The sequence below is a fragment of the Simochromis diagramma genome, unplaced genomic scaffold (assembly GCF_900408965.1).
Source record: "Simochromis diagramma unplaced genomic scaffold, fSimDia1.1 OVJJ01000079.1, whole genome shotgun sequence".
Classification (NCBI taxonomy): domain Eukaryota; kingdom Metazoa; phylum Chordata; class Actinopteri; order Cichliformes; family Cichlidae; genus Simochromis; species Simochromis diagramma.
The window spans coordinates 3,218,515-3,245,542 of NW_024387075.1; the positions used below are offsets into that span (position 1 = coordinate 3,218,515).

The following is a 27,028-nucleotide window of genomic DNA, read 5'->3' on the forward strand; positions in this document are numbered from 1 at the left end:
CCCAGAAGCATTACAGTAATCTTGAATGGAAATGTGATTGAAAGAGCTAGGGGAAAAAAGCTCCCACAGCATCCATTTGTAACCCGTCAACATTCACTTGCATGTGGTTGAAGAACCTGCAATCAAATTAAAAGGAAATGTGGCACAGTCACTGGGAACATTTTTCACTCTATTAATCATAGACTCATCACAGGTAATCACTAACATTGCATCCAACTGTGCTTGCACAGCTTTATTCATCATTACAATCTCAACAAGCTGTGTGTAAACAAACTCAACATGATTGGTGGCACATGACTAAACCTTTGCGCCTGTCTTTTAGAGAGCTGGAGGGATCAGACCTGTTACCAGGACAGACAAAAGCTGCCAATCTGCTGCACGCTGTGTTGATGGTGGCCACATGCGTCGTTTGGAGAGTTGCATGCTTCTTCAGCCCCTGAAACCCACCTTCGTTTGCAGGTTTGTGCTGGTTTGTGATCCCGTTTCAGTAGCTTATGTTGTGAAACTTGAAGAATGTCATTGTTTCTGTTGTTTCTGTCTAAAGCAACAAGCTGTTGATGTTTCTAAGAAGATTAAGTGTTGCAGTACTAAGAACTACAAGCTGGTAGAACACCAACAACAACAAAGACTTTTTTTTTTTAACTTACAGCACGTTTCTTTACACAGGGAAAACATTATGTCTTAGACTTATATACTTTTTTGATCATTTTGATCAATTAACAAAATAGCAGAAGTTGCTCACAGTCCATATATATTGTTGTCCACTGCACTTAAATTTTTTTGCATTTAATACATGTTGTTATTTTCTAGTTCATACTGCTAAAGCAGTTTTTGCCAAGGGGTAGGTAGGGCTGCTAACCTAGAAACTTAGTGGGACAGCTTTCAAGAAGAAGTAGCCTCGTAGTTGATGGTTCAGGGTTTAGAAATAGTCCTAATCTTCCTCACACCTGCCAGGGCCGTGCCAAGCCATAAATACGGGGATCATAAGAGGATCAACCTGGTGTCGGTGTGAAGGATCCTGCTGGATAGTGATCCTGGCACAGGCAAAGATTTTAAAGTACCTACTTAAGAAATACACAGAGGGGTGACAACAGTAGTGAAAGGACCTGTTTCTCTATAAAAATCGAGTAAAGATGTTTTGTTTTTGTTTTCTTTTTTTCCTAATGTGATGGATAAAATGTGCCGGGAAGGAATAAATCAGAATCTGTTTTTCTGTCATCAGAAAATGGGGCTCTTTTGAGAGAGAAGCTGCTTAAAGACAAACAATTAGTCAGTTAGTTCTGATCTGTTTTTTGTTTTGTTTTTTCTCATGCTTTGATTAGCGCTTTGGACACTGTCCACTCAATAAAAACTAATGACAACAAGCAGGTGGCAGAAGTCTAAACTGCATTTCAAATTTAGCTAGAAACCACTAGAAATGTAACACATTTCCCATTTATGTGAATTGACTTAGCAGTTATTCTATATTTTCCTGGCATCAGAAGTCTGGGACTGCCTTAGAGCAGTGTGGGTTCCCAATAAAACTGTCACTTCTGAACAAGGTATCCCTCCCTTCAGGGTATAAAAGTGTAACTTACCTGGGGCAGGAGATGTTTTGTAATACGAAGCAGCTGAATGAGTGTAAGGCAGTTAAATGGCAATTTGCACAATGTTTGGGTGCTTTTCTATAAAATGAGACTGGCCTTTTTTTGTGTGCGTGTACCCTGAAGCGTTGTCACAGAATACTAATCTGTCTCCTTCCACAGGATCTCTGCTGCATTCACTGCAGTGCTGATGTCTCATCGGTTTTGATATGGAGGCCCAACAGAGTCGTTGCTGTTTCAGCCACAGCAAATACGGTACCGTGCTACCACACCTGCTGGTGTTGGAGCTATAAAAATCAGCACTTCTGACATGTCGACTTCCTGGCAGCTCACCCCTAAAATGGACTCCGTTCCCTCTTTTGAAAGGACATACATTTTTACCCAGTGAACAGGACTGCTTTGAACAACATATGCTTCATTTGGCATCAGTCATGTTTTAATTACATTTGGGGAATCGAGAGTGGAGACATTTGAATGCCTTACTGAGACCCCAAAACTGTAACAAAAAAAAAGAACTCGATTGATGTTTGTGTGTGTGTGTGTGAGGGTGCAGCGCAGCCTTGGATCCGCAGTGGAACCACAGTCCGCCCGGGCGCCCAGCCTTCGGGCCGGAGACGCTCCATACCAGCAACTACTCTCTGGTGTTACTGATCCAGCTCAGCCTGCTCTCCTTTGACCTGTTTGTCAACTCCTTCAGTGAGCTGCTGAGGACTGAGCCAGCTGTGCAGCTGGTACTTTTCATGTACGTCAAACTTTTTCACTGTTTCAGCCTAACGCAGCCTCTAGCTCAAGGGGGGGAAATAATTCTCAATTTATCCGCACTGAATCTTTTGAAATGTTGAAGTAAAATGTATTTTAGACAAGACAATAATCCTGCCGACAAGCTCTTCCTGTTTTCATCATTGTTTTTTCTGCTGCTTATACTGTTTCCTTTTCTTCAACAGAATCCAGGACATTGCCATCCTGTTTAACCTGATCATCATTCTGTTGATGCTGTTCAACACCTATGTGTTCCAGGTTGGACTGGTTGCCATATTGCTGGAGCGGTTTAGAACCATGCTAATTCTATCTGCTCTTTACTTGACCTTCAGCATCATTCTCCATTCTTGGCTTATGGTACGTCGTTAAAAACAAAGGCTATGCCACTTTTTTGGGGAGATACTGTACAACAAGCTTACAGACATTTCAAATGCTTTCATTTTGATTTTAATAACTGCCAAGAGAAAAACATCATAAGAAAGAAAAAAAGAGAAGATAAAACTTGGTTAAAATGTGTCATTATATGAGACTGAGAAAATAACATTTGCATTTCTCATCGTTCTGTTTGTAATTGTTAAATTATCTATAATGCACAAAGTCTTTACATCTCTGAATTTATCACAAAGTGGCCTTTTTGTCATCCTTCTATTCCTTTCAGAATCTGCGCTGGTTAAATACAAACAGATTTATTTGGACCGACGGTCTTCAGGTGCTTTTTGTGTTCCAAAGAGCTGGTAAGATAACAAGTTCATGCAACAAATGTACCTCTTTTCATTTAGAATGTTTTTATGTAAACACTGAAGAGTATACAGTACAAAAGGTTAGGATTTTTCCACTCTATAATCTGATTATACATATTAACTTGTAAAATAAATGTTTACATTTTGACTGAATAATTAAATTTAGATTTTGCAAATGAGACAGGATAAAATACATGGAGACAATACAAGCAGGTGAAGCAGTCCAAAACAGCAGTACAGATTTAAGCTAAAAACAACAACAACAACCCATTAATGCCCTAGTAAACTGTATGATCATTTCACCCACCTTTTTATTTTTCCTTTACCTGTCGCCTGTTGTTACTGGTTACTCTTCCAGGCAGTGACATCACATTTCATCACCATGTGGGTGCCACTTTTATACATGTATAAGCTCATAAGTGGATAAAAGCTTGCATCGTCTAGCTGGCATTACTCTCTGTAGGTGATCTGCGTATGAGAAGAGTCATGTGCTATTTGTTGTCTTTGCTTTGTCTGCCACTTAAGACCTGTCCAGACAGCTACTCAGTGTGTAAGCACTGCCATTACCTCACTCAGTTTTAAACACTGGTGGGAATTTTCAAGTTTTCTCCCTGTTTATTTTGCAATCACATAAATCTCTTGAATAACCTTGATCACTGTGCAAACTCATTACAAAAGAGTCACTGATATGAAAATCTACATTCACATCAGTCATGTTTCTAATTTACAGACATTTGTAAATTAAATATCCGTATATTTTAAAGCCTCCTAACATAATTTCCTGTTTGCAGCTTCTGTGCTGTACTACTACTTCTACAAGAGGACCTCAGAGTATCTGGGTGACCCTCGCCTCTATGAGGATTCGCCGTGGCTGAGAGATATGTTTTCACGGGTCAGACAATGATCTCTCTGCAATAGATCACACCAACACTCAGATGCCTAGTTTAAAAACGGCATTAAAAGAATATCAAAATACAGTATGTTACAAAGAAAACCCATGCAAAACAAAGAACTGGTCACTGTAATCCATTTGGTTTTAAAGGAAATGTATTCAGGGCCCATTCTAACACATCCTTCGTGAACTATTTGACAAGCTCAAAAGAATATTTCACAACATTTCCTTTCAACGCAGAGAGGATTGTGCCAAAATGTAGAAAGGTGTCTTAGAACAAAAACACCACAAAGTGTCATGAGGGCTTGTTTTCCTGCATAAATGATAACAAAAGAATGACATCAAATGTGAAATAGTAAATGTTTTATATCCTGCTGGTACCAGTCACCATATAGCCTCCTTTCTTTTCTTTGTTTTTGTATTTAAACAAAAAAAAAACACTATATTGCAATTGTTTTATATAGATTTGAGATGATGGTGTTGCTTTAACTGTGTTTGTTATGTTGATATTGATCAGAGCTTAACTTTTATGGCTCAACCGGTTACTTATCCTCACTGTCTGTGAAATCTAAGTCATCATGTACATCTGAACTCTCTGTATTTAATTTTCATACACTACACATCCTGAAAACCCAATAAAATGTTGTTTCAAATACTGGTCATTGAGATATAATGTGTACATACTTGGACATATGATTTATTCTTTTGCTTCAGTGCTTCTTTCAAAGCATGACTCCAGATGATGGAAGCGAAGCTGATTCTTCAACTTTTCAAACTCTTTGTGGAGTGACTCCATCTGTAGGTTGAACTGTGGATACCGAGAAAACAGAAAATGTTTTTTTTTTTTTTAAAGAAACCAGCATCTTAATGTAAAATTCACCTTGGATAAGAGGATGCAATATTTAGTAAAACTGATTCACTGTGACAAAATAAAGGATTACAGGGCTCTAATGTAATTTATGAGAAAATCAAGGACAGCAGGAAATCTATATCCTTAGTAATCAAATGCTACAGAGAACTCACAGAGAAGCTGTTTTTGTTGTTTTATATTCAGTATTAATGTTGCATGTCTACTTTTTCTTTTAAAAAAATCACTACTTAATATAGAATTTAAAACATGGATAATTAATAGTAAATCACTAACCGCCCCACTGATATGTTAAATTACAGTGACTGAAAAAAACAACAACCAAACTCACCCGTATTGCATATTTATAAAACTTCTCTGCTTCCTCCTTTTTGCCAGACTGAAAACAAAAGGTTCATCAGTGTTAATTGAGTTGCAGACCATGTGTTTAGTTATGTAAGTAAGTAAAGTTTGTTTGTATACTCCTTTTCAAGACAAGTGCTTTACACAAATATTAAAAATACAGTCAAACGAACACACCTGAATCAAGAAAAACAACACAAAACAAAAATTTTTACCAAATTGCTGGTCTGAATAGATGCATTTAGGCATTTTTTTTAAAGGATGCCACAGAGTCATTGGTGTGCAGCAAAAGCGATAAGCTGTTCCACAGTTTTGGCACTAAAGTCTGGAAAGCAAAATCCTTCTTAGTTTTCATACGGGCATGTGGAATCACAAGGAGACCTTTATCTGCAGACAAGATTGAAAAGATTGATGATATAACTAGGGGCCTCATCTTGTAAGGTCACAGAAGTAAGAATCAAGATTTTGAACTATCTAACAATGAGTGAACTTATGAGTTTGAGTTAAAAGTGTTGAAGCAGCATTATGGACAGATTGGAAGCAATTAATAGATGCTTTAAACGGACACAAAAACAAAGCATTGCAATAGTCTAGGCAGGTGGAGATAAAGGCATCAACGTGCATCTTCAGTCGTGGGCAGCTACCAATCCAGCACCCGGGAAGCAGTGTGGAGAGACAGTACCTTGCCCAAGGTACCTCAGGGTAGCCATTCGGTGGATTTGAACCCCTGACCGCCTCCAATCATGGGGCGAACACTCTACCTACTGAGCTATCGCTGCCCCATAACAAGGGACTTAAACCAGATCCTTGCAGAATGCCACATGGAAATGCAGCCGTTTCAAACCCAAAATTTCCCAATGAGGACAAAAGTGTTCTATAAGCAAGAAATGAAGTGACCCACTCTAAGAAAGAGCCAGAGATCCCTACCATGTAGTTTATCTGTTGGACTAAGATTTGATGGAGATTTGACATTTCAAAGGCTGAGATAAGGTCAGGCAAACCAAGGGCTGGCTGAGCAATCACCCTTATCCGCAGCCATCCAAAGATCGAAACTTTAAGGAGAGCTGTGGAGTGCAACTTCCTAAAACCAAACTGAACGTTATCAAGAATATTGTGCTTCTCCAACACCTTCCTGTCCCAACAACCTTTTATTTTTATTTTTGTAATACTTTAGCAATTTAGGAAGTTTTGAAACAGGTCTATAGCTGGTGTTTAGTGTAAGGTCCAGATTTAGCTTTTTCAAACCTGGTTGGATAACCACCTGTTTAAAGAACTCTAGGACACAGCCTGACCACAGAGGGCCAAATGGAGTCAAAAACTTAAGACATTGGCTGAGCTTGCTGAGGGTTTAATTTGGAGTAGTGTTTGACATACATAAGCCAAAGAAAGTGGGTGAAAAGATTCTACAATTTTGGGATGTGTGAGAGTTTATGATCGAAAGGGCGATCTGTGGGAGTTGTATTTTCTCTTTGACCACTGATCTTACCTTGGAAAAGTTTTTTACATTCATTGTAGTCCTTATCTGAAAAACCTGGTGTACTTGGTGTTGGAGGAGAAACAATGTTATTCTCAGTGTCAAATAGAACCTTGGCATTCCCTTTTCCTATTGTAAATAGGACATTTTGTGGTTTTCCCACAGCTACTCAGTCTTAAGGCAAAGCCAACTAAAACTGCAAATAGATTTATTGATCCAAGGAGATGATTTAACGATGCTGTCTTTTCTAATTTTAGGAGGTGCCACTTTGTCCAGTATCTTTAAACACCGTGAATCGAAGGAAGCAGAACTCAGTTCCATGTCATGAGTCACAGTCAGACTACTGATTTCTGCAGATTTTTGAATCACAGAGTCAGTAATATGTTGTGAGTACTTCACATGTGCAGAAGACAAGGTGTCAAGGTTAAAAGAGAGCTCAATTAAAATACAGTTAGTCACTAATATTAATTGATACTAATCAAAATGTCCTACTTCAAAGTCTGCATTCCTGAATTGATTTTAGCCATTTATCATATTGATCGACATGCAGCGTCTACTTGCACAAGCATTTTCCCAAATTAATTGGTGTCTCATTAAAGTGTGGTCAGTGACTAAAGCATTGGCTTTACCAAAGGGCAAAAGGATGGATGTTGGCGTTAGATTCTATGGAGGTTAGGGCTTTTTACTCTGAACCCATCCCTCATCCTGAAGAGTCATTTATTCCAAAGCTTAAACTGACTCAATTCTTACCATAACCCTAACCACTCAGCTCTTCTGACTCCTGTAGATTGTTTTTTAATTTCTAACAAAGACACGCTGTTCTGTAGTCTTCATAAAAGGGGATGTGTCAAGCCACTGTGCGCGAGATTATCTTGAAATACAGACGGAGGACATTAATAATGACATTACTAGTGTTTTATCATCACTCACCTTGAGGCAAATGAGAGACAGGTAAGCCCAGACCTCTGCATTCTGGTTGTCCAAATGGTTGGCCTCAGTCAAAGCTTCCTCAGCTGTACAAAACTCCTCCAACTAAACAGACACAGAAATGCCCACTGAGACAACAAAGGGTGACTTCCTTTCAAAACAAACAGAGTAGGGCTCCCAACTATTCTTTTAAGCTAGTATTTCGAAAGTATTTCTTTTAACAATAGAAACAGGAGTGTACTTAAAACCTTGAACCATACACTGAGTGGAATCACAGGTTTTGCAATTTTATTTTATTTTCCATATAACAAAAATAATTCTGAAGCCACAACATAGAAGCTTTTTTTGAGTTTAATACGATCATTCCCATCAATGTTCTGAAGGTAAGAGTTTTACCCGGTAACATGCACCGCCCAGGCCTAGCCAGGTCAGGCAGGATGGAGACTGTTCACAGGCCTGCAGGTACACAACCTTGGCTTCCTGAAACTGAGAGTTAAAAAAAAATAAGACAGAGTTACACTGTATAACTTTGTGGTTTCACATGAGATGTTTTAAGTCACATTTGAGTTTTGCTGTTATTTTCCAAGACATATGGCTGGTCCATTTTGTTTCTTTCTTGAAAAATGCATGAGGTAAACTCTCACACAGTGAACAGATGCTAGCAGACCCAGTACACATGAGTAACTGTCTGACTGATCAGACAGTGATGCCTGTCTCAATATCTGACCTTCTCCTGCATAAAGTAGCTGGATCCCAGGCGGAGCAAGACAATGTGAGAGTCTGATGGCTTCTGCTGGAATTTGAAGCTCCACTCGTAGCTCTCCTCAGCCTCATGGAACTCCCCTCGTAGATAGTGACAGTGACCATTCCAAGCCCATGCATCAGGATCCTGGTGAGAAAGTGGGCAAGACTCTTTGGGTCAATAGTCAGCAAAGTTGCTTGATGAATGCTTCTTCTAGACACATTTCTCAGTCTGGATGAAACTTATTATATAAACTGCCCAGGGTTCCAGGATTAGAAACATCAATGTTCACGTGAAAGACCACCTTATAAAGTGCTTCCAGCTGAAATGATGAGGGACAAAATTCATGCTGCTTGTTATGTGAAAAATCCGAAAGTTGCGGCTGAATTAGATAAACACAGTGAAAATCTTATGAAGTGTCAGTGTTCCCCTATGTGTTGACACAGACTGTGTGCACACAAAAGACAAAAGAAAATAGTGTTGTCAAAAATGACAATAGTGTTCCTATTTTTCTTATTTGTGTGTTGTAAACTTTATGAAAGAACTAAAACAAACAGCACTTAATCTTTTGAGTTTGGTATATGGCGGGGCGCAGTGGACACCCAAGTTTGTAAATGCAGTAACTCAAGTACGAGGCAACGTAGAATTTTCAAATCAATACCATGGTTGCATCTGCTGAAAATCTCTTTAAGGTTTAAATCTCAGGGATCTTGACTTCAAGGTCAGAGCTCAACTTTTCTAAAAAAAACAAAACTAAAAAAAAACTAAGAGGATTTTCACATTTATAACACAGGTATGTCTACTAGGAGGCTAAAGGGTAGCACTATATTTAAAAAGAATTACAAACAAAAATTAGCTGATGCTTAAAGCTGCTTTATTTAATATACATCCATTTTTTTCCCCAATTTGTATCGAATTAGGTCTGACTGAAGGACTGATGTGATGGTAAGTTGTCCGCTGCTCCGCTTTGAATATTGGCAAGAACTTGACACAGGGATTACTTTAGGGATTTTAAGCAAAATTGTGGCCAAGTTCAAGACAATATTCATAGGTTGTTTTGATTTTTTTAGGCTTTTAAAAAAGAATTTCACAAGAATTGCTAGTTCCGCTGGAGTTTTGACCACCCCAACAATCAGATGATTCCCTATGAGCAAGCAATTAGCGACAGTGGGGAGGAAATCTCCCTTCAAAGAGGGAGAACCCTCCGACAGAACCAGGCTCAGGAAGGGACAGCCATCTGCTGTGACTGGTTGGGGTGGGGGGAGTGAAAAATAAAACAAAACAAAAAAAAAAGCCAAAGTGATATAAAAGCAGCTTAATTAATTCTTGCAGTGTAATTTGCTGTTAATGGCCTTTTCCAATCCCTGCTTGTGTTTTTGTCACTTTTGTCCGGGGTCAATGAAGCAATGCTGGAGATTGTTTCTGTGTGAGCTTTCTCTTTTCCACCTTGAAGGCTGCTGAGAGGCCGCGAGGTTTTGTCTCCCTGTGCTACTCCCTGTGGAACTCTCAGAGAGGCCAGGGTGGAAAAGTTATGCGCTGGTTTGTATCCAAGGCCAACATTTTTTTAATTAGGCTGACAAATAAATGTTGGTCATTTTGAGGTCCTGTGGTAGCTTCCATTAGTTGTTCAAGACAACTACGTCTCATATGAAATAGTAATTAGTGTACAAGCCGGAGTCTAGAACATGATCTGGTGGCTGACCCTGCGTGTCTATGATGAATTTTAAAACATCATATTCATTTTCCACAGGGTAGAGTGGCACCCCTGTAGCAAGCTCCACAGTTACCAGCCCCAGAGACCACATGTCTATTGCTTCATTATATGTATTACCAAGCATAACCTCAGGTGCACTATAACCAACTGTCCCCACACAGTCACCAGGAGTCACTGTAGATGCGGAATGTAGCAAACAAAACCCGTTGTGAACCATCATCCTTACATGGCCTTTGGCATCCACAATCACGCCTCGCCACCTTAAAGTCTGCGCTCTCTCAGCTGTTGTGCTGGTATGTGTCAGGCTATGTGCTGGAAAGCTACAGCCGGCTGTGTGTGTACAGCAACCATGTGTGAAAAGTCGTCAATAAAGAGATGCTGAAAAACATGTTCATGCAAACATCATTGGGTCTGCTGTGATATCTTTACAATAGGACTTCTGCTCCTGAACCTCTGCACACAGCGTCTGCAAATCCAGGCTGTAAGAAGTAACTTTGATCTTTACGCAGGACTGTAAGCTGTCGTCTGTCAGGTATGAGGGATATTTGTTTTTAACATAGTTCACGGTGGAGAATAGCTACTCACATATGTATGTGGATCCGAAGATCAACAATCCACAAATTAGGCATACTGGTAGGCCACTCTCATCAGAAGTAAATTCAAATTAATCTGCGCAGGCATCATTAAATGTTCTATTTTCTTCAGATATTTTTCTTTTCTTACATTTCTCCATACTTGACCTACCTGGGGTTGAACGTCTCAATAAATGCACGGCGTTTCAGCAGGTATACCAGTATCCGCTAGTGTGGCGCTTATTTTGAGCGACGAAAAATAATGAAATATAACTTTATTTTTATATTTCAAGATCACAATAATCTTCAAATTTAGAATTACAAGTTAAAAAATAATTAACACAAATAAAATACACTTCAGTTAAATGAATATAATTTATTTTCCGAAACCATGCGGAGCCACAGTATAAGGACAAAAGAGCCCCATGTTGCTCCAGAGCCGCAGGTCTCCGACCCCTGAACTAGAGCAATGATGCTGGAGAAGACTAGATGTTAGCTTCGGTGTATATCTGTGCTGTTAGACCAGCAGAAGGAGAATGATCTCAAGAATAAAACTAGGTCTGATTTCAATTCACTTAGATTTTGGGAATTATTTTTATAACACTCAGCTCCTTACAAATTGTGTATATTATGTGTAGTAATTGATCCTACACTGGAATATGTTGTCATGCATATCTATAGAAGGTGAGCATCAAAAAGTAACAGTGGCTGTAACTGATTACTTTGTCATATACAATAAATATGCACCTTGAAAATATAAAAATAACAAATATATTTATTTATTATTCATTTGTTTGGTGTTTAGTGAAGATAAAAAAAAAAAAGAATAGCATGATAAATTAGACAATAAATTGCAGGTTTCACACTTTACAAACAGAGCACCAAATGCTTTCTGGACAAGTAATGCCCTTCATGCAGTTGAACACTCATGTAATATTCCTCACCCAGTCGATACTCGTGTTGTAGCCAGAGGTAGTGTGGAAGTACCTGATCTATGCTGGACAGTGCCTCTTTGAGGTTGGCAGCAGCACTGCAGTAGTCTGCTTTGAGCAGCTGCAACTGGGCCAGATGAATGAAGTAGGAAGCACTGCGACCGCCATCTGAACATAGGAGCTCCTCGGATAGAGCGACTTCTGCCATCTGACAACAGAAAACAGTCATCTCTGAACGATTTCTGCTATTGCTTTTTTCATTTGTTTTATTTTTGTTCAAACATTACTGCTCAGAGCTTTTAAAATTAGACATTTATTGTTCCCAATATTACATAAGACTTTTTTAAATTTAAATTTGCAAAAATATAAATACAGAGAAAAATCAAATATTTTTTCAAAATGATAAACTGCAACTGATGCTATCATACTTTCATAAAACACATATCACTAACACATGTTTCTAAAACCAAGTGTCTTTTGAAACTGCAGATTGCCATATGTAATATGCCCCTTTTTGTGCAGTAACAGAATAAACCGATGGTCACGTTAACACAGTGCTGTGCAAACCAACACGCTGGGTATGTTTTACCTGCAGTGCATTGTTCTGCAGCAGGAATTGGATGGTCTGTGTGTAAATAGTAGCAGGAGCTGATTTCAAGCTGACACTCGGTGCTGGAGGCTCTTCTTTGTGCATCTCTGAATCCTGGTCAACAAGTTCTGGGTAAAGGAGAAAAATAAAGCTACACGGTCAGGTAACATCAGTTACTCCAAGGGTTTATTTTCTTCTGCCCAATGCCCTTTGGGATGAAGTGCATGAGAGCTCTAGCAGACAGAATAGTAACGAAAGTAGTTCCTTGACAGGGAGATGGGGCTCAGGGGAACAGAATGGGTTGAACTCATGCATAGACTGGCATTATTGCACTTGACACTGTCTTGTATATGTCTGTATTTCTGGGGTTTTTTTGTTTTCCTCACCTTGCATAACTCTGGGAGAGTTTGTTGTTTCATCTGCCTCCTGCTTGTTCTCTTCCTCTTCGTGTTTCTTCTCCTTGTCTTTCTCCCCCTTCTCCTCACTCTGCTTTTGCTTTTTTGCCTCTTCTGCATTCAACAGCTTTGTGGCCTCCATAAAAGCCCTCTCAGCCTGGATGGAGTCGTTCTGACCCACATGGAACAAACCTGGAGCAAACACCCAACAAGGTTACTCCACGTTCCCCAGCATGCATCCCTCTTCCACTATTGTTGTGGGTGTTTAGGTTACAGATTGTTTTATTGTCATGTTTTTTTGTTTGTTCATCATTTTGTCTGTTCAGTCTGTGTCAACTCTTAAAGAGACCAGTCCAGGGTCTACCCTGTCTCTCACCCTATGACAAACTGGGCTCCACCCAGTTGATGGATGGATATTTTAAAGACAGATTTACAAACCAACCTAAATCTATGAAAGTCACACACAACAGTCAAACTGTCTTGAGTAACCTGCGGGGCCTCCATTACACTGGGGGTAGGGAACAAACAGTAATAGCTACTGACAAATGAAGTTTGGTAGTATCATTTTGCTGTTCACTGATACAATAGCAGCAGGAAGCAAAACAGATCCTCATCTCACCCAGCAGCGTCCAGGCCACCACGCTGAGAGGGTCTAGGCTGGTGGCTCGCTCAAGGAAAGTCTGGGCCTCACTGTAATGCTCAAACATCACTGCCAATACCCCACACATCATCAGGCTGGAGCAAGAAGAGGATAAAGAAACATGGGTCTTGAACTCGTGAAACTGTTTTTACGACCTGTTTTTTATGCTGCGGCTCGCCTCCTGACTGGCATTAGAAAGCATGCCTCTATCACGCCTGTTCTTATTGATTTGCATTGGTTACCCATAAAGTATCGCATTGAATTTAAAACATTGTTGCTCACCTTTAAAATGATAAATAATTTAGCCCCTCGTTATCTTGTCGATCTTCTTAGTCTATATGTCCCTGGGTGAGCCCTCGGGTCTTCAGCCCAATTACTCTTGGCTCAGCCTAGATCTAGACTTAAATCTAGGGGTGACCGTGCTTTTGCCCTGGTTGCACCTAATCTGTGGAACAACCTTCCTATCACTATCCGTGTGTCAGACTCCATTTTATCTTTTAAATCCCATTTAAAAACTCACTTATTCAACATAGCTTTTCCATCTAGTTAGTGTCCCTATTTTATATTTGGTTCAATTTTTTATTTATGTACTTTATCTTTTAGCTATATCTCTTCTTAGTAACTTTGTTACATAGTTCTTATATTCCCTACTTTGTTAATAGTCTATTATTTAATCATGTCTTAATTTTCCTGTTTTTATTGTAAAGCACTTTGGTGTACCGCTGGTCTTTTAAACGTGCTATACAAATAAAGTTGTATTGTAAGTAACCACTGAACCATGTTCCAATAAAAGATAAAACACGAGCAGGTAGGTTCATTGCTTGTGACGTCAGAAAATACAGTGGAGATGAAGAATACTGTGACAGGAAGTAACTCTAAATATCTCTCTTCCTCTATCAAATAATAATATACAAATAATATACCATCATGATTTAGAATTGAGCTGATTGCTAGACTATACTTATACAGTCTATAATATTTATATATATATATAATATGCAGGCCAAAATAATTATTCAATAATTAATCTCTTATTAAATTAATGATTTGCTTAAAGTGAAGATCAATATTGTAAGGAGTGCATTTCTAACCTGGGTTGGTGCACTTGGTCGATAGACACAGCATCATGATAACACTCTTTTGCCTTCAGGTAGTCTCCGGTCAGCATGTACAGGCCCCCCCACTCAAACATATAGGTGGGCTCATTTGGGTGCCTGACCACTAGCTGCAGGTTAATAAAAAAATATATCAGAAACCACTTCATCTATTTTAACAACCATTATCATTATTCAGTGCTGCAATGTGACTTGTGTCCACTTGACGAAACAAAAGAAAAACATTCAAACATAACATTATTATAAATATTCCTGAGAATAACAGACAAACATAACCCAGTCTTTATATGACATTCTGACAACAAGTAATTAAATCTGTCTGGCAAATAGTTGTCTGTCAACCTTATTCTGTTTTTTTTTTTACATAAATCTTCCTGATTATTTATTTTTTTAGCAATGAGCTTTAGAGCATTGTTATTATACCTCTTTCCAGTAATATGCAGCCTGCTCGTAATTCCCAGTAAGCTGTGCCTCTCTGGCAAAATGTGAGAGCTGAGAACAGTGTAACTGGATGTTATCTGGGTAGCCCTCAACAGCATCTGGAGAATAAATCTGTTAAGGAAGTAAGGATAAAACAAAAAAGTCAAAAGATGTCCTCACAGACTGTATATGAAAGTGTGTGTTTGGTACCTTGCTCATAGCAACATGCATCTCATCAACCAGGTAGACATAGAGTTTGCTGGCAAATTCCTTCAGCTGTTGATCATCCGTGAACGGCTCTGTCCGCCTCATCTTGTCACGTACGATCCTCACCACCGCATGCTACAAACCAGAAATATACACAAGCCGTTGTGGAGAAATAATGACACTAATGTAGAGGAAAAATATGACCAGAACCATTAGCTCGATCCCTAAAAATAGTTTCAGTGTCCTTGTAACTTTCATTAATCCATCATAGATGTGGGCAGTTGGTCTGACCTTCATTTGTTCCTTGAAGACAAAGTATCTCCCAGAGTCATTGAGCGCTCCTATCAACTGAATCTTCATTTTCTCCAAGCTGTCGTCTTGGGGAATTTCACAACTTGTTCCAAATAGTTCCTCACACTGTTCTGAAACACGGGACACGGTGTTTGCTACCTGCCTGTGGAAGTCCAGCACAGCCTGCAAGAGCACACACCGGTGGAGAGAATACATCAAGCATGCAAATCTCCTCGATTGGGCAATTCATTGTGTGTGTGTGTGTGTGTGTGTGTGTGTGTGTGTGTGTGTGTGTGTGTGTGTGTGTGTGTGTGTGTGTGTGTGTGCTTTACTCTTTCTGCTCTACTAGGACCACCTGGACGTTTAGGTTTGGGAGGGATCAATGCCGTCACCCTGCAAGAAACACAAAAACATCTCAATACACTCACTCATTTGTGTTTCACAGTCAGTCAGAAACAGAGGGGGCAACTACTAAATTTAACACTTACGTGTGTGTGAAAGTGTTGATAAATGTATAACTCTATCTCGGTGCTACAATCTAATAATGGAGCCAAAAGAAGCAGGTCAGACTCAGTCACCACATGGTTTAATTAGCACATTACCTTTGGGCTAGCTCTTCTGGTGATGGTTTTGGTACCAGCGGTTTCTCCAAGGCTATCTCAATGATAATATAAGTTCTGGCCTCCACATACATCTGCCATTAACACAAGTGAAGAGTTAAAGTTTTCCAAATTTCTGCCTAAACAGAAAACACATCAGCTAAATACGACTTTATAATATATTGCAGTAATAAGGATGTGCAGTAAGTTTGAGCATCTACTGCTGCTGATCTCTGCTCAGCTGTACTAAATTGCAACTGGTACCGGAGTCTCCAGTAAATTATCCTAATCAATGTTCGCTCTACTTATTCATGTTTCTGAGCGAACGCACAAACTCCCTGAGCGATCCCTTGGACCACTGTGAGCAACATCAGACGTGTGCACTGCGGTCACACCAGCATCGAATCCATCCAAGTTACATGGTTTATTAAAATAATCAAATTACAGCATTTACATTTATGTTAGACTACTTTTAATTAACTGCTTTAGCCCACTTACAATGAAAATTAAAAACAAATCTTGTTCATGACCTGTGTAGTATGTTAATACTATTGGAAGTAAAAACAACTTAAACCCCAATTTTGAAAACACAACTTTTTTTTGTTTTGTTTTTTGTTTTGTTTTTTTTGTTTATAAAGCTCTGACTTGTATTATGAGTATGAGTCTGTGGTCTGGGGGAGAGTCCTGTAACTCTCTGTCTGCAAAATACAGTATATACCAGTGTTGGGCAATGAATTATATAGTTACTTCTTCAAAAAAGTAACTGAGTTATGCAAACAACAAAGTTTTTTGCAGCTGTTTACCTAAAAATGCAGCCAAGGCATTTTTTTAAAATAAACATTTCAAATTATTTACAGAACAATCAGCTGTTCTGCATCAAATTTGATGCCACACAAATTATTTGTGCCACCCCAAAAATAATTTCAGTCCACTACGAGATAAAGGAGAACAACAGCCTGATACCTGCAGGCCTGACAACAGGAGATGCATCACTGCTGTAACACCTGTAACATTCAGCAGTTGTTCTGACACACACAACAAAACTATTGACTGCAATACACACTAACTATACAAGATTTGCGCTAAACGTCGCCACGCCGCTTTGCTAGCTAAAACACTGGTGTCGGCACATAAGGACGCTGTCATAGCCTGTCAACGACATTGATTAGCTGCGTATATACGAATGTGAATCGCATTATTGGCTGGATCCCATATGGGAGCAGCCAGTCACTTACTGACTAACACTGCAAAACAGAATTGTTAAAGTATTGATTTTAATTTCAATTCAGGTTAGATTTTTTTGTGTGTGCGCAACGCAGATTTTCTGTGCGCACACGCGCAGCTTAGAGGGAACACTGATAATTTTATTGATTTCTTCGCTAATGCTGTGCAGAGTTATGTTGATGTTTACATGGAGCTTAGGGTTCCCTCGGCATTGACTTGTGGCTCAGGTTCATATAAATCACTGCAGGCCAGCTGCAGTTAATGGCACAGCTCCTTCACTGTGATTTGCATGTTGCTGATATAATTTTAAAAAACTTTATGTTATGGTCTAAATTCTTATAACTGAAGTCCGGTTTAATTGTTTGAGGGGGGAAAAGGAACTGCTGGACTTTGCTTATGCTGGAAAACTTATAAAAACTCTAAAGAATTATTCACTTGTGACCATCAAAACTTTTCTGACCTTTTTGCCTTGCTCATTGGAATCTGTGGGTCCCTTGTTGCTTCCATTCATGTTCTTTCCTGCTTTGTTAGAGCTGACAATATCTTTGGCCTGGCTGGCAGCTTCCTTAGCTTTTTCCTTTAAAACACTGATGCTTCGCTTGGCCTTTGAGTGCAAGAGAGGTTAAACAATTCACATAGCAATTTAACAGCCCTATTTAAATAAAGGCAATATCAACTGCAACCCCAGAGTTGGAACACTGTGTAAATTGTATTTATAAAGAGAGTAAAATTATTTCCAAAATTCATAAACCCATATTTTACGCATAAATATACATTCTCAGTTTTAATATTTGATTTGTTTTCTGATTTTTACTGTGAATAAAATATTGGTTTGTGAGATTAACTAAGTACTCCATTCTGTTTTTATTTATATTTTACAAGGAAACCAAATTTAAAGCAAATGAGTGATGTGTGTGTGTTACTGGAACCTTATTCAGCAAATCTTCCTCAGAGAAAGGCTGAACGCTGTATGCTCCTCGGATTCGCTGGACTCCAGGATACAGCAGCTGCCCAAAGTCTATAAATGCCAAACCATGGTAGGGGATTTCTGAGTCCTCAGCACCTAACTACACACGAACACACACAGGTCTGGTCTGGTCTCCATCTCAGTTAGACTTAAAATCACATGTTGTTTTTTCTAAGCTTATTGCATATGATATCCTAAATACTGGAAATCCAAACACCAAAGAAGAGAGAATAAAAAGGAATACTAACCTTTGATAATGGAGCCAATGACCTCATGATCTCCACTGGCCACAATCTGCTCTTAGTTATCCTTTGCTTCAGCCTGAAATTATAATCAGTACTGATACACACATTTTTATATTCTCTCTTTGTGTTTTCCATCATCCTAGAGCAATTCACCAAAGGCATGGAGGGTGCAGCCCAGGGGACATCCCATTCACACCTCCCAACCCAGAAGCACCCATTCAACCTATATCGGCTTACACTGACATGACTGCCTTGATCTTTTTTTGTTATATTAAAAGCTTGCTATATTTTTGGTAACCCTAATCTTGTGTGATGTAATAACAAAACACTGTGAGATGCGAATCCCACTTTAATCATGTTTAACCTACCCTTTCATGTGTATTACAGTTGTTTTATATTATTATTTTTTTCCTTTCTTTATTCCTTTGTTTTATTTTTGTTTCCTAATGTGTTGCAAAGACAATGTCATTAGTTGGCCGACAACATGAGAGATGGGGCACAGTGGATGGAGGTCCAGGACCACCCCGAGGTACCACCACAGCCCAAACCCACCTAGTGAGCAACTCCAGATCCCAGCAGTCCCAAGGTCACATATTAAATTGTTCTGGCAAAATAAACAACAACAATTGGGGCGATCGTGGCTCAAGAGTTGGGAGTTTGCCTTGTAATCGGAAGGTTGCCGGTTCGAGCCCCGACTTGAACAGTCTCGGTCGTTGTGTCCTTGGGTGAGACACTTCACCCGTTGCCTACTGGTGGTGGTCAGAGGGCCCGGTGGCACCAGTGTCCGGCAGCCTCACCTCTGTCAGTGTACCCCAGGGTGGCTGTGGCTACAATGTAGCTTGCCATCACCAGTGTGTGTGAATGGGTGGATGACTGGATTTGTAAAGCGCTTTGGGGTCCTTAGGGACTAGTAAAGCGCTATACAAATACAGGCCATTTACCATTAAACAACAACAATGATAATAATAATCAACATGATTAATTCAGAAAATGGGTTTAAAATGTTGATAAATACAGCTCTATTGTCTTTTTGCAAGAATGTCATGGTTTCTAAATGTGTGTCTTCAATGAGAAGGTTTGTCTGGATGTTAATATGTAACTATTTCTTTGATTTCCAGTTAAGAGCTATTGTTGTCTTGGCAATACTTAGAGAAACAAGGAGTGGATTCATGTATTTGTTTGAGAGAGTTTCAACTTCAGTGCTACTGCCAAGCAAACAAAGGGTTGGTAAAACAGACTAGATTTCTTTCACCGAGGAAAAAAAGTGTCATTTTGGAGAATGTTGATTAAACTGTGATAAAAAAAAAATTCAATTTTTACTATGAATATTTCACATTTTTGTTGTCTAGCTGTAACATCTACTCTTACCAGTAGCATTTTATAGTGATACAGTTAATATTGAGCATAATAACTGAGTTCAGCTTATTGGTGCAGCCCTTCACAACAGTCCCAATTTCTCATGTGGGCCTTTGTGAAAACCACTGCACTAGTTGTTTTTTCTTTCATACATTTGACCTTTACTCTAAGCATTAAGCCTATTTACTTATACTTGCACAGATCACATGCTCACTGTGTGCCTAAAATCAGTGATAAGATCAAATTCCTTTTTCATTACTTTCTGATTTCCTTGCATGCCTGAAATGTTCTGAATAAGGAAATCCTGCTCTTAGACTCTGCTATAACATGTGTTCTGTAACAAAGAAACTGGTGACTGACTTTCCCTTTCTAGATTAAATTCGTAAAATTGTAGCCAGCAGGTAGCATGGTGGTCCGGTACACAGAGAAATAAAGGAGTGATTTGCATGCTCAGCCTCCAACCTTGTAGTTCCCCCTGCGTCCAGAAAGCAGTACATCTCTGTGTCCCAGCTCACTCTGTTCTTCGTGGTCTCTGCCTCATCACGAAATGCCCGGTCCTGTGGGAACATTTACACCACAAGCCTGTAAATAAGCTTTCACATGCTGTTATCTTCAATGGAATTGTGGTTTTTGGATTATCTGTGGTTTTCTGAGATTTCTGAGTTTTTGTCTTCCTTTGAGTTTATCGACATTGATTCTTGGGTTTTATTATTTTCCTCAGTTCTTGATTTGTTGAGTGGACAAATATATAAAGAGGGAGCTGTCAAGCAGGAGGAAAATAGTAAGACCTCAGAGGAGGTTCATGGATATAGTGAATAAGGATATGAATAAGGAAGCAGAGTCTGGGGATGAGGGGAATGACCCGCCAATTTCCGAGGGGCGAGGTCACTGAGGCAGTTAAACAACTCCTTGGTGGCAGAGCCCCTGGTGTTGATGAGGTCCGCCCCGAGTTCCTGAAGGCTCTGGACGTTGTAGGGCTGTCCTGGTTGACACGCCTCTGCAATGTTGCGTGGAGATCAGGGGCAGTACCTGTGGACTGGCAGTACCGGGGTGGTGGTCCCCATCTTTAAGAAGGGGGACCGGAGGGTGTGTTCCAACTACAGGGGGATCACACTCCTCAGCCTCCCTGGGAAAGTCTATGCCAGGGTGCTGGAAAGGAGAGTTCGTCCGCTAGTCGAACCTCGGATACAGGAGGAGCATTGCGGTTTTTGTCCTGGTCGCAGAACACTGGACCAGCTCTTTATCTTCTCGAGGATACTTGAGGGTGCATGGGAGTTTGCCCAACCAGTCTACATGTGTTTTGTGGACTTGGAGAAGGCATTCGACTGTGTCCCTCGGGGTGTCCTGTGGGAGGTGTTGCGGGAGTATGAGGTGTCTGGCCCATTGCTACGGGCCATTCGATCCCTATACAACCGTTGTAAGAGCTTGGTTCGCATTGTCGGCAATAAGTCGGACTCGTTCCCGGTGGGTGATGGGCTCCGCCAGGGCTGCCCTTTGTCTCCGGTTCTGTTCATAATTTTTATGGACAGGATTTCTAGGCGCAGCCAAGTGGCGGAGGGCTTTCGCTTTGGTGGCCTCAGAATCTCATCTCTGATTTTTGCGGATGATGTGGTTCTGTTGGCTTCATCGGGTGAGGGCCTCCAGCTCGCACTGGAACGGTTCGCAGCCGAGTGTGAAGCAGCGGGAATGAGGATCAGCACCTCCAAATCTGAGGCCATGGTTCTCAGCCGGAAAAGGGTGGAGTGCCCACTCCGGGTCAGGGATGAGTTCCTGCCCCAAGTGGAGGAGTTCAAGTATCTCGGGGTCTTGTTCGCAAGTGATGGGAGAAGGGAGCCGGAGATCGACAGACGGATTGGGGCTGCAGCTGCAGTAATGTGGACGCTGCACCGGTCCGTCGTGGTGAAGAGGGAGCTGAGTGTAAAAGCGAAGCTCTCAATTTACCGGTCGATCTACGTCCCTACCCTCACCTATGGCCACGAGCTGTGGGTAGTGACCGAAAGAACGAGGTCGCGGATACAAGCGGCAGAAATGAGCTTCCTCCGAAAGGTGGCTGGCCTCTCCCTTAGAGATAGGGTGAGAAGTTCGGCCATCCGGGAGGGGCTCAGAGTAGAGCCGCTGCTGCTCCACATCGAAAGGAGCCAGCTGAGGTGGTTCGGGCATCTGACAAGGATGCCCCCTGGGCGCCTCCTGGGTGAGGTGTTCCAGGCATGTCCCACCGGGAGGAGGCCCCGGGGCAGACCCAGGACACGCTGGAGAGATTATATCTCTTGGCTGGCCTGGGAACGCCTTGGTGTTCCCCCGGATAAGCTGGAGGAGGTGGCTGGGGAGAGGGAGGTCTGGGCCTCTTTGCTTAGGCTGCTGCCCCCGCGACCCGGCCTCGGATAAAGCAGATGAAGATGGATGGATGGATGGATGGATATGCTAAAGGTTGGTGTCCCTGTTAGGGACAGGGATAGTTAGAATCTGATCCAGTTCATCTGATCCTTATTACCCATCTTTGTTAGTTTTTGTGTCTGTCTAACCCTGTAATGACACGTATATCACATTTGATGGATGAAAATTTGTCTGTTTTTCAGAATTCTACATCAGTGTGATGTAGTGGATGTAGCAAATACGATAAAATCCCAATCTAAAATTCCATGTGTCTCATATGTGCAAATTAATACTTTATTTCCTTCTTTTTAAAAGGGAAATAAATGGCACGGTCTGTAGTACGGATATGGACATTACATTTATTTTTATTGCACAAAAGGACAAGAGCACAATCGTAAAGTGCAAACCGCATCCAGGAACTTGTGTTAGCATTATGCTGCTTTGCAAGCATCTGTACAGACAGAATGGTAATGCTAAGCAGGCCGAGAACCCAGGGCGATGTTAAAGCTGAGTGAATGTTGACACCACCTCAGCAGGCACACCCTGAACTTCAACAGGTAAGAAACTGATGAACAAAACTGATTATCAAATCTCGAGGTCACTTTAAGAGTGTTTTTAACTTTCTTTCTTTTTTTTTTTGCAACATTCCAGCTAATATTATTGTTAGTATCTGCAAGCTGCATTTGTATTTACCTCTCGAGCAGTCAGCTCGCCATCCTCCTGATCAATTTCCTCTGGCTTGAAAAAGACTCCAGGCAGGAAGTGGTTCTCTGGAGCTAGTGTGTCCCTATGGGGCCTCTTCTTCTGACGTTCCTTTTCTTCTCTCTGCCCCCCTGCCTTCAGCTGCCCTTCAGGGAACACTAGCACTTGGTCTTGCTGGGAGCAAAGCAGTAGTAAAGCTACATTTGTCAAAAACGCATCACCCTTGGAAAGATTGACATTTTAAGCTAGTGTGAATAGAGCAGTATGCCTTAAGAGGCCACATAAAAAGCACAGTATAACACTCACGTCTGCAGTAAGAGGGATCTCTAGGGCAGCAGTGTATGTGAAGGTAGTGGGAGCAGGGCCGGATGGCAGCATCCATGAGTCTGGGACAGAGTAGGCTGTCTCCAAAGTTACCTTTAGTAGATTAGAGGCTGAGAGGTCAGCCTCGGACAGTATTGGATCCAACACATTGACACTCACATCGAGGGTAGGCACCTAAAAAGCAGAGCAGTTTATATTTTTCATTGATATACTGCTTTAACCATACTGAATACAAATCCTTAGGTTCTAAGTGCTTTTCAAACCATAATACACAACACTAAACGATTTCCTGAGTGCAATGAAAGCTCATTTTATCATTATATGTAAATTCACATATTTAACATGTAATACATGTAAGTGGCTGTTTTTTTCTCTTTATCATAACCCAGCAAAAAAATACTTATGTTTAACAACACCTTAAAACGAACATGTTCCTAAATAACAAATAACAAAATAAACCAACAAAAACATATTGCCACTGAAAAGGATAAGAGGACTCACTAACAGTTTATACAGCTTAGTTTGTTTTTTTCTGGCCTGTTGCACTTTTTATCTGTTGTATTTCTATCTGTATTTTATTTGATGCACATCACATTTTATTTGTAATCTAACAACAAGGTTGTTTAGTATTAGGAGTTGAACCTTGCTAGCATAGCATTTCACATGATAAATGAAATGAAGTGCCGGTCTTTGGCTTTCTCACCATGAATGTGTTAATTAGAAAAGCTGTTGGTTAATTTATAATACCGCAATACCACATTTAAAGTGAGAGGTATTTCTCAAAGTCCAACTTGCATGGGCACCAGAGTTAATACCCTCCGATGTCATGCTCGTTGCTGTATGGATGAAGCTACTGTTAGCTGAATTATTAAACTGATTTTGAGCAGCAACTTACCTGTGATGTTGGTATTTTACTTTTTCTTTACCAAACTCTATGACTAATTTGAACTTCTAGTCATAAATCTGTAGAATTCAACTAAGGGGGCGCAGGGACTTTTAGATAGACCTGAACCCCTGAAGGCTCATCTGAGGGATATTTTATTTATGCTTACTATAACTGTCCCTGTAGAGTAATGGGATTACCTTCATTTTCCATTTAAAAACTGCTTGGCTGGATCCTTGCTTCATTCTGGTTGCACTCCTATCTTTGTTGGGGAACTGTGGGCAATATGGATACACTCTTAAAACACTGTACAAAAAAACTTAAATTGTGAATTCTATTTTTCAACTGTCCATTATCTTTCTATTGTTTCTAGTTGTTATTTTACACATTTCATATATAACTAAAGTGTCTACATGTCTGGAATTAGTATTGATTTAACAAAACACACTGTGTGCTTCTTAGGCTTTGCCAAATGTGTTGAATGCATTATTTTAAAATGTCTGCAAAACTAATATTTGGAATCTCTTTTTATATACTCAACCCAACCTGTCAGTGGGTTAAAAATACTAAATACTAAACTTTTTTTTTTTTTTTTTTACCAGATACCACTTGAGCCTGGGAGCCTTCTTTTTGACCAGACAATAAATAGTCTCAAATTGTAGCATTTGTTTTGGTTTAAAATTGTACTTTAGCTGTAACCATCGAAAAAAGGCAATGAATGGTAAATAATTGTAGAGTCTGTGTTGGTAATCTAGACTTAATACAATATAATAAGAAATAATTGTTTAATTGTTAATTCACTTTTTCAGTCAGAACTATATGCAAGCATGTCTGATTTTAAGTGCATTTAAAGATGTTCAATCTTTTGTCAATATTAAAAATACACGAAAACACTTATAATTTATTTGGGTTACTTTGCTATGTAAAAATAGCAGAGAGTGTAGTCCAGGGGTCAGCAACCTTTAACACCCAAAGAGCCATTTGGACCCAGTTTCCATGCAAACGAAAACGCTGGGAGCCACAAATACTTTTTGACATCTAAAATGAAGATAACACTGTATATATTGTTTTTTTACCTTTATGCTTTGTGTGAACAACTAAGGTGTGTTGCTTATGAAATCCATGAAGTGCTACAGAGAAAGTTACATTTTATTTATGTAATTAACACATTTTTAAATCTTAAAGAAATATAACAAAAGGAAAGACACCCAGCTGAACTAAAATGGTCCATGTAGCAAACAAAAACTGTTGTGAACCGCCACCCTTATATCGCCTTTGGGATTTTGGAGCCTTGACCTGACTTTTAAAAAATAATTGGAAAAAAAGCACTACGCTGCTAAAAAATGAAAAATAGATATTTGCAAAATTCTGTCTAAATATGTATTTTACCAGGTTAAGGTGTGTGGCGGGGCGTGGTCTGCAGCGCCGCTGCAGGGGAGGCGGACGCACCTGAGCGGCACCCGGAATCACACCTTGCCGCCTTTACGTCTGTGCTATCTGTGCTGTTGTGTTGGTGTGTGTCGGGCTGTGAACTGAAAAGCTACAGCCGGCTGTATGCGTACAGCAACCGTGTGTGAAAAGTGGTCAATAAAGACATGCTGAAAAGCATGTTCATACAAACATCGTCGGGTCTCCAAGAGAATGACTGCAGAGTCCTCAACTGACCTTGAGGCCGGTGTCCTGGGCAGATTTGGCCCGGAGGTTGGGCACCGAATTGACAGAGACTGTGGATGAGAAACTGCACTGACCTGAAGACAAAGAGAAAATCACTCTAACAAATGAAAGTTCTGCTCTGCTAAGAAAAGCTCTCTGAAATGAATTTTTGCTTTTCTGACCTCCATACAAAGCAGCTGTTAGCTGGGACGATATGCTGACTATATTAGAAACCAATTTTGAAAAGGGATCACTGCTAGAACATGAGCCCGGTATCAGAAATTAAGAAAATGTAGATACTGTAGGTACACTGATGCTAAAGGTTGGTTAGAGAAAAAAAAAAAATGCCAAATTAAAACTAGATTTTGCATTTGGAGTGTTATACTCTAAGTGAGGGAAAATAAAATTACTTGTTTTCAGTTTATAATAGAGCTTAAATTTGTTTTTGCAGCTTTGAAGGTTTCATATGGTTAGCTCCAACAGTTATGAAGTTAGGGGCTCAAAAATGTACCAAATTTCAACCCACCTTCCAGGGCCTTTAATTCAGAAACTTTTCATAGTATGAATTTACATTTTTTCATGAGCAATAAATAAGTCATCTGATTATGAAGAAGCCAGGTGGGAACTTTTGTCAGATCTGACTGATCTGGTATGGAAAGACCAGATAGCTATAGCTGTACCTTGTAACAGTGGTAGGAGGTCAACAACAGCCTGGCCCAGAGGCACTTGTCTTGGTTCATCATTCTTCTCCTCAGCCAGGACTTCTATCACTGTCACTGACCACCACAAAACCATATACATTAAACACAACAGTGGACATTTTTAGCAAGTTTGGTTATCAAGGAGATTCCTGTCACCAATTACACAAGGTATTCACAACAAAAATGTAATAAAAAAAAAAGCAACAAAAAAAGTGTTGATCAAACTGAAAGAAAATAGAATGAAATGAAATGTTTCAGCTGCTGGTTAGCGCCATTTTCAGTTTCATCATATTATCAGAGACAGGAGAATATTTCAAATCTCGACTTACATGCAATGGGTTTTTGGGCAATGTCACTGAGAGCCTGAGCGTCGTTTGGACAGCGGAAGATGCAGGTAAATTTATAGTCAATAAAGTCCTGCATGGGGTTACCCTGCTTCTCATCTGACTCTCCCAGCAATGTTCCATCAAACTCAACCCGCACCAAACTCTGAAAGCTGTCTCCTTTTTTTGATTGCTAAAAAGAAAAGAAAAGAAATACATAGCAAGCTGTAAACATTTACTTAAGATAATATCACATTTTAAAATAAAGCTTTAATTACATTAAATTTACTTAGATACTTGTTGAAGAAGTAAAATGTAGTTAGCATAACATCAAAAGTATATTCCACCAGTCTCCATGTAAGCTATTAGTACCGCATGCTACCAAAGCCTTCTAAGACCTATAACTCGGGAAGTTGTTTGCTTTTATGTCTCTCTTTGGATAAGTCAATGTGAATTGAAAATAGAAAAGAAGACTG

At 40.0% G+C, this 27,028-nt stretch overlaps 2 protein-coding genes across 5 annotated transcripts; one reads left to right on the forward strand and one right to left on the reverse strand.

The window, feature by feature from the left end:
* Positions 1-15: 15 nt before the first annotated feature.
* Positions 16-4,412, forward strand: LOC120742237 (transmembrane protein 138-like). The gene is made up of 6 exons (XM_040045417.1): positions 16-193; positions 323-459; positions 1,746-2,325; positions 2,528-2,699; positions 3,001-3,076; positions 3,874-4,412. The coding sequence occupies exons 4-6, from the start codon at positions 2,574-2,576 to the stop codon at positions 3,984-3,986; spliced, it is 315 nt and encodes a 104-aa protein (XP_039901351.1). The 5' UTR covers positions 16-193; positions 323-459; positions 1,746-2,325; positions 2,528-2,573; the 3' UTR covers positions 3,987-4,412.
* Positions 2,776-26,769, reverse strand: cfap70 (cilia and flagella associated protein 70). 4 transcript variants are annotated; one of them, XR_005697827.1, is made up of 27 exons: positions 26,559-26,769; positions 26,209-26,304; positions 25,541-25,623; positions 24,076-24,150; positions 22,975-23,166; positions 22,660-22,842; positions 20,056-20,150; positions 18,241-18,313; positions 17,955-18,092; positions 17,486-17,629; positions 15,805-15,896; positions 15,535-15,595; positions 15,203-15,385; positions 14,915-15,046; positions 14,708-14,836; positions 14,261-14,394; positions 13,149-13,264; positions 12,521-12,721; positions 12,135-12,262; positions 11,601-11,753; positions 8,313-8,474; positions 7,982-8,071; positions 7,589-7,690; positions 5,174-5,221; positions 4,659-4,782; positions 3,390-3,550; positions 2,776-2,796 (listed from the first exon to the last, which is right to left on the reverse strand). XR_005697827.1 is itself a non-coding variant. In XM_040045413.1 (26 exons), exons 1-25 carry the CDS (start codon positions 26,650-26,652, stop codon positions 4,672-4,674), a joined length of 3,015 nt encoding a protein of 1,004 aa, XP_039901347.1. In that variant the 5' UTR covers positions 26,653-26,769; the 3' UTR covers positions 3,133-3,550; positions 4,659-4,671. The 4 variants fall into 4 exon arrangements, 3 of the variants coding, with proteins under 3 accessions (XP_039901347.1, XP_039901346.1, XP_039901348.1); XM_040045413.1 differs by lacking the exon at positions 2,776-2,796 and having other exon boundaries at positions 3,133-3,550; XM_040045412.1 differs by lacking the exons at positions 2,776-2,796; positions 3,390-3,550 and having other exon boundaries at positions 4,641-4,782.
* Between the last annotated feature and the right edge of the window lie 259 nt (positions 26,770-27,028).

Excerpts from the sequence above, each read along its gene's own strand:
- LOC120742237 (XM_040045417.1), top strand. The coding sequence starts at position 2,574 with ATGCTGTTCAACACCTATGTGTTCCAGGTTGGACTGGTTGCCATATTG. Across the intron at positions 2,700-3,000 it reads TTCTCCATTCTTGGCTTATG|AATCTGCGCTGGTTAAATAC; the intron begins GTACGTCGTTAA and ends TATTCCTTTCAG. Across the intron at positions 3,077-3,873 it reads TTTTGTGTTCCAAAGAGCTG|CTTCTGTGCTGTACTACTAC; the intron begins GTAAGATAACAA and ends TCCTGTTTGCAG.
- cfap70 (XM_040045413.1), bottom strand. The coding sequence starts at position 26,652 with ATGCAGGACTTTATTGACTATAAATTTACCTGCATCTTCCGCTGTCCA. Across the intron at positions 15,386-15,534 it reads GTCCTAGTAGAGCAGAAAGA|GCTGTGCTGGACTTCCACAG; the intron begins GTAAAGCACACA and ends GTGCTCTTGCAG. Across the intron at positions 8,072-8,312 it reads GCTACTTTATGCAGGAGAAG|TTTCAGGAAGCCAAGGTTGT; the intron begins GTCAGATATTGA and ends TTTAACTCTCAG.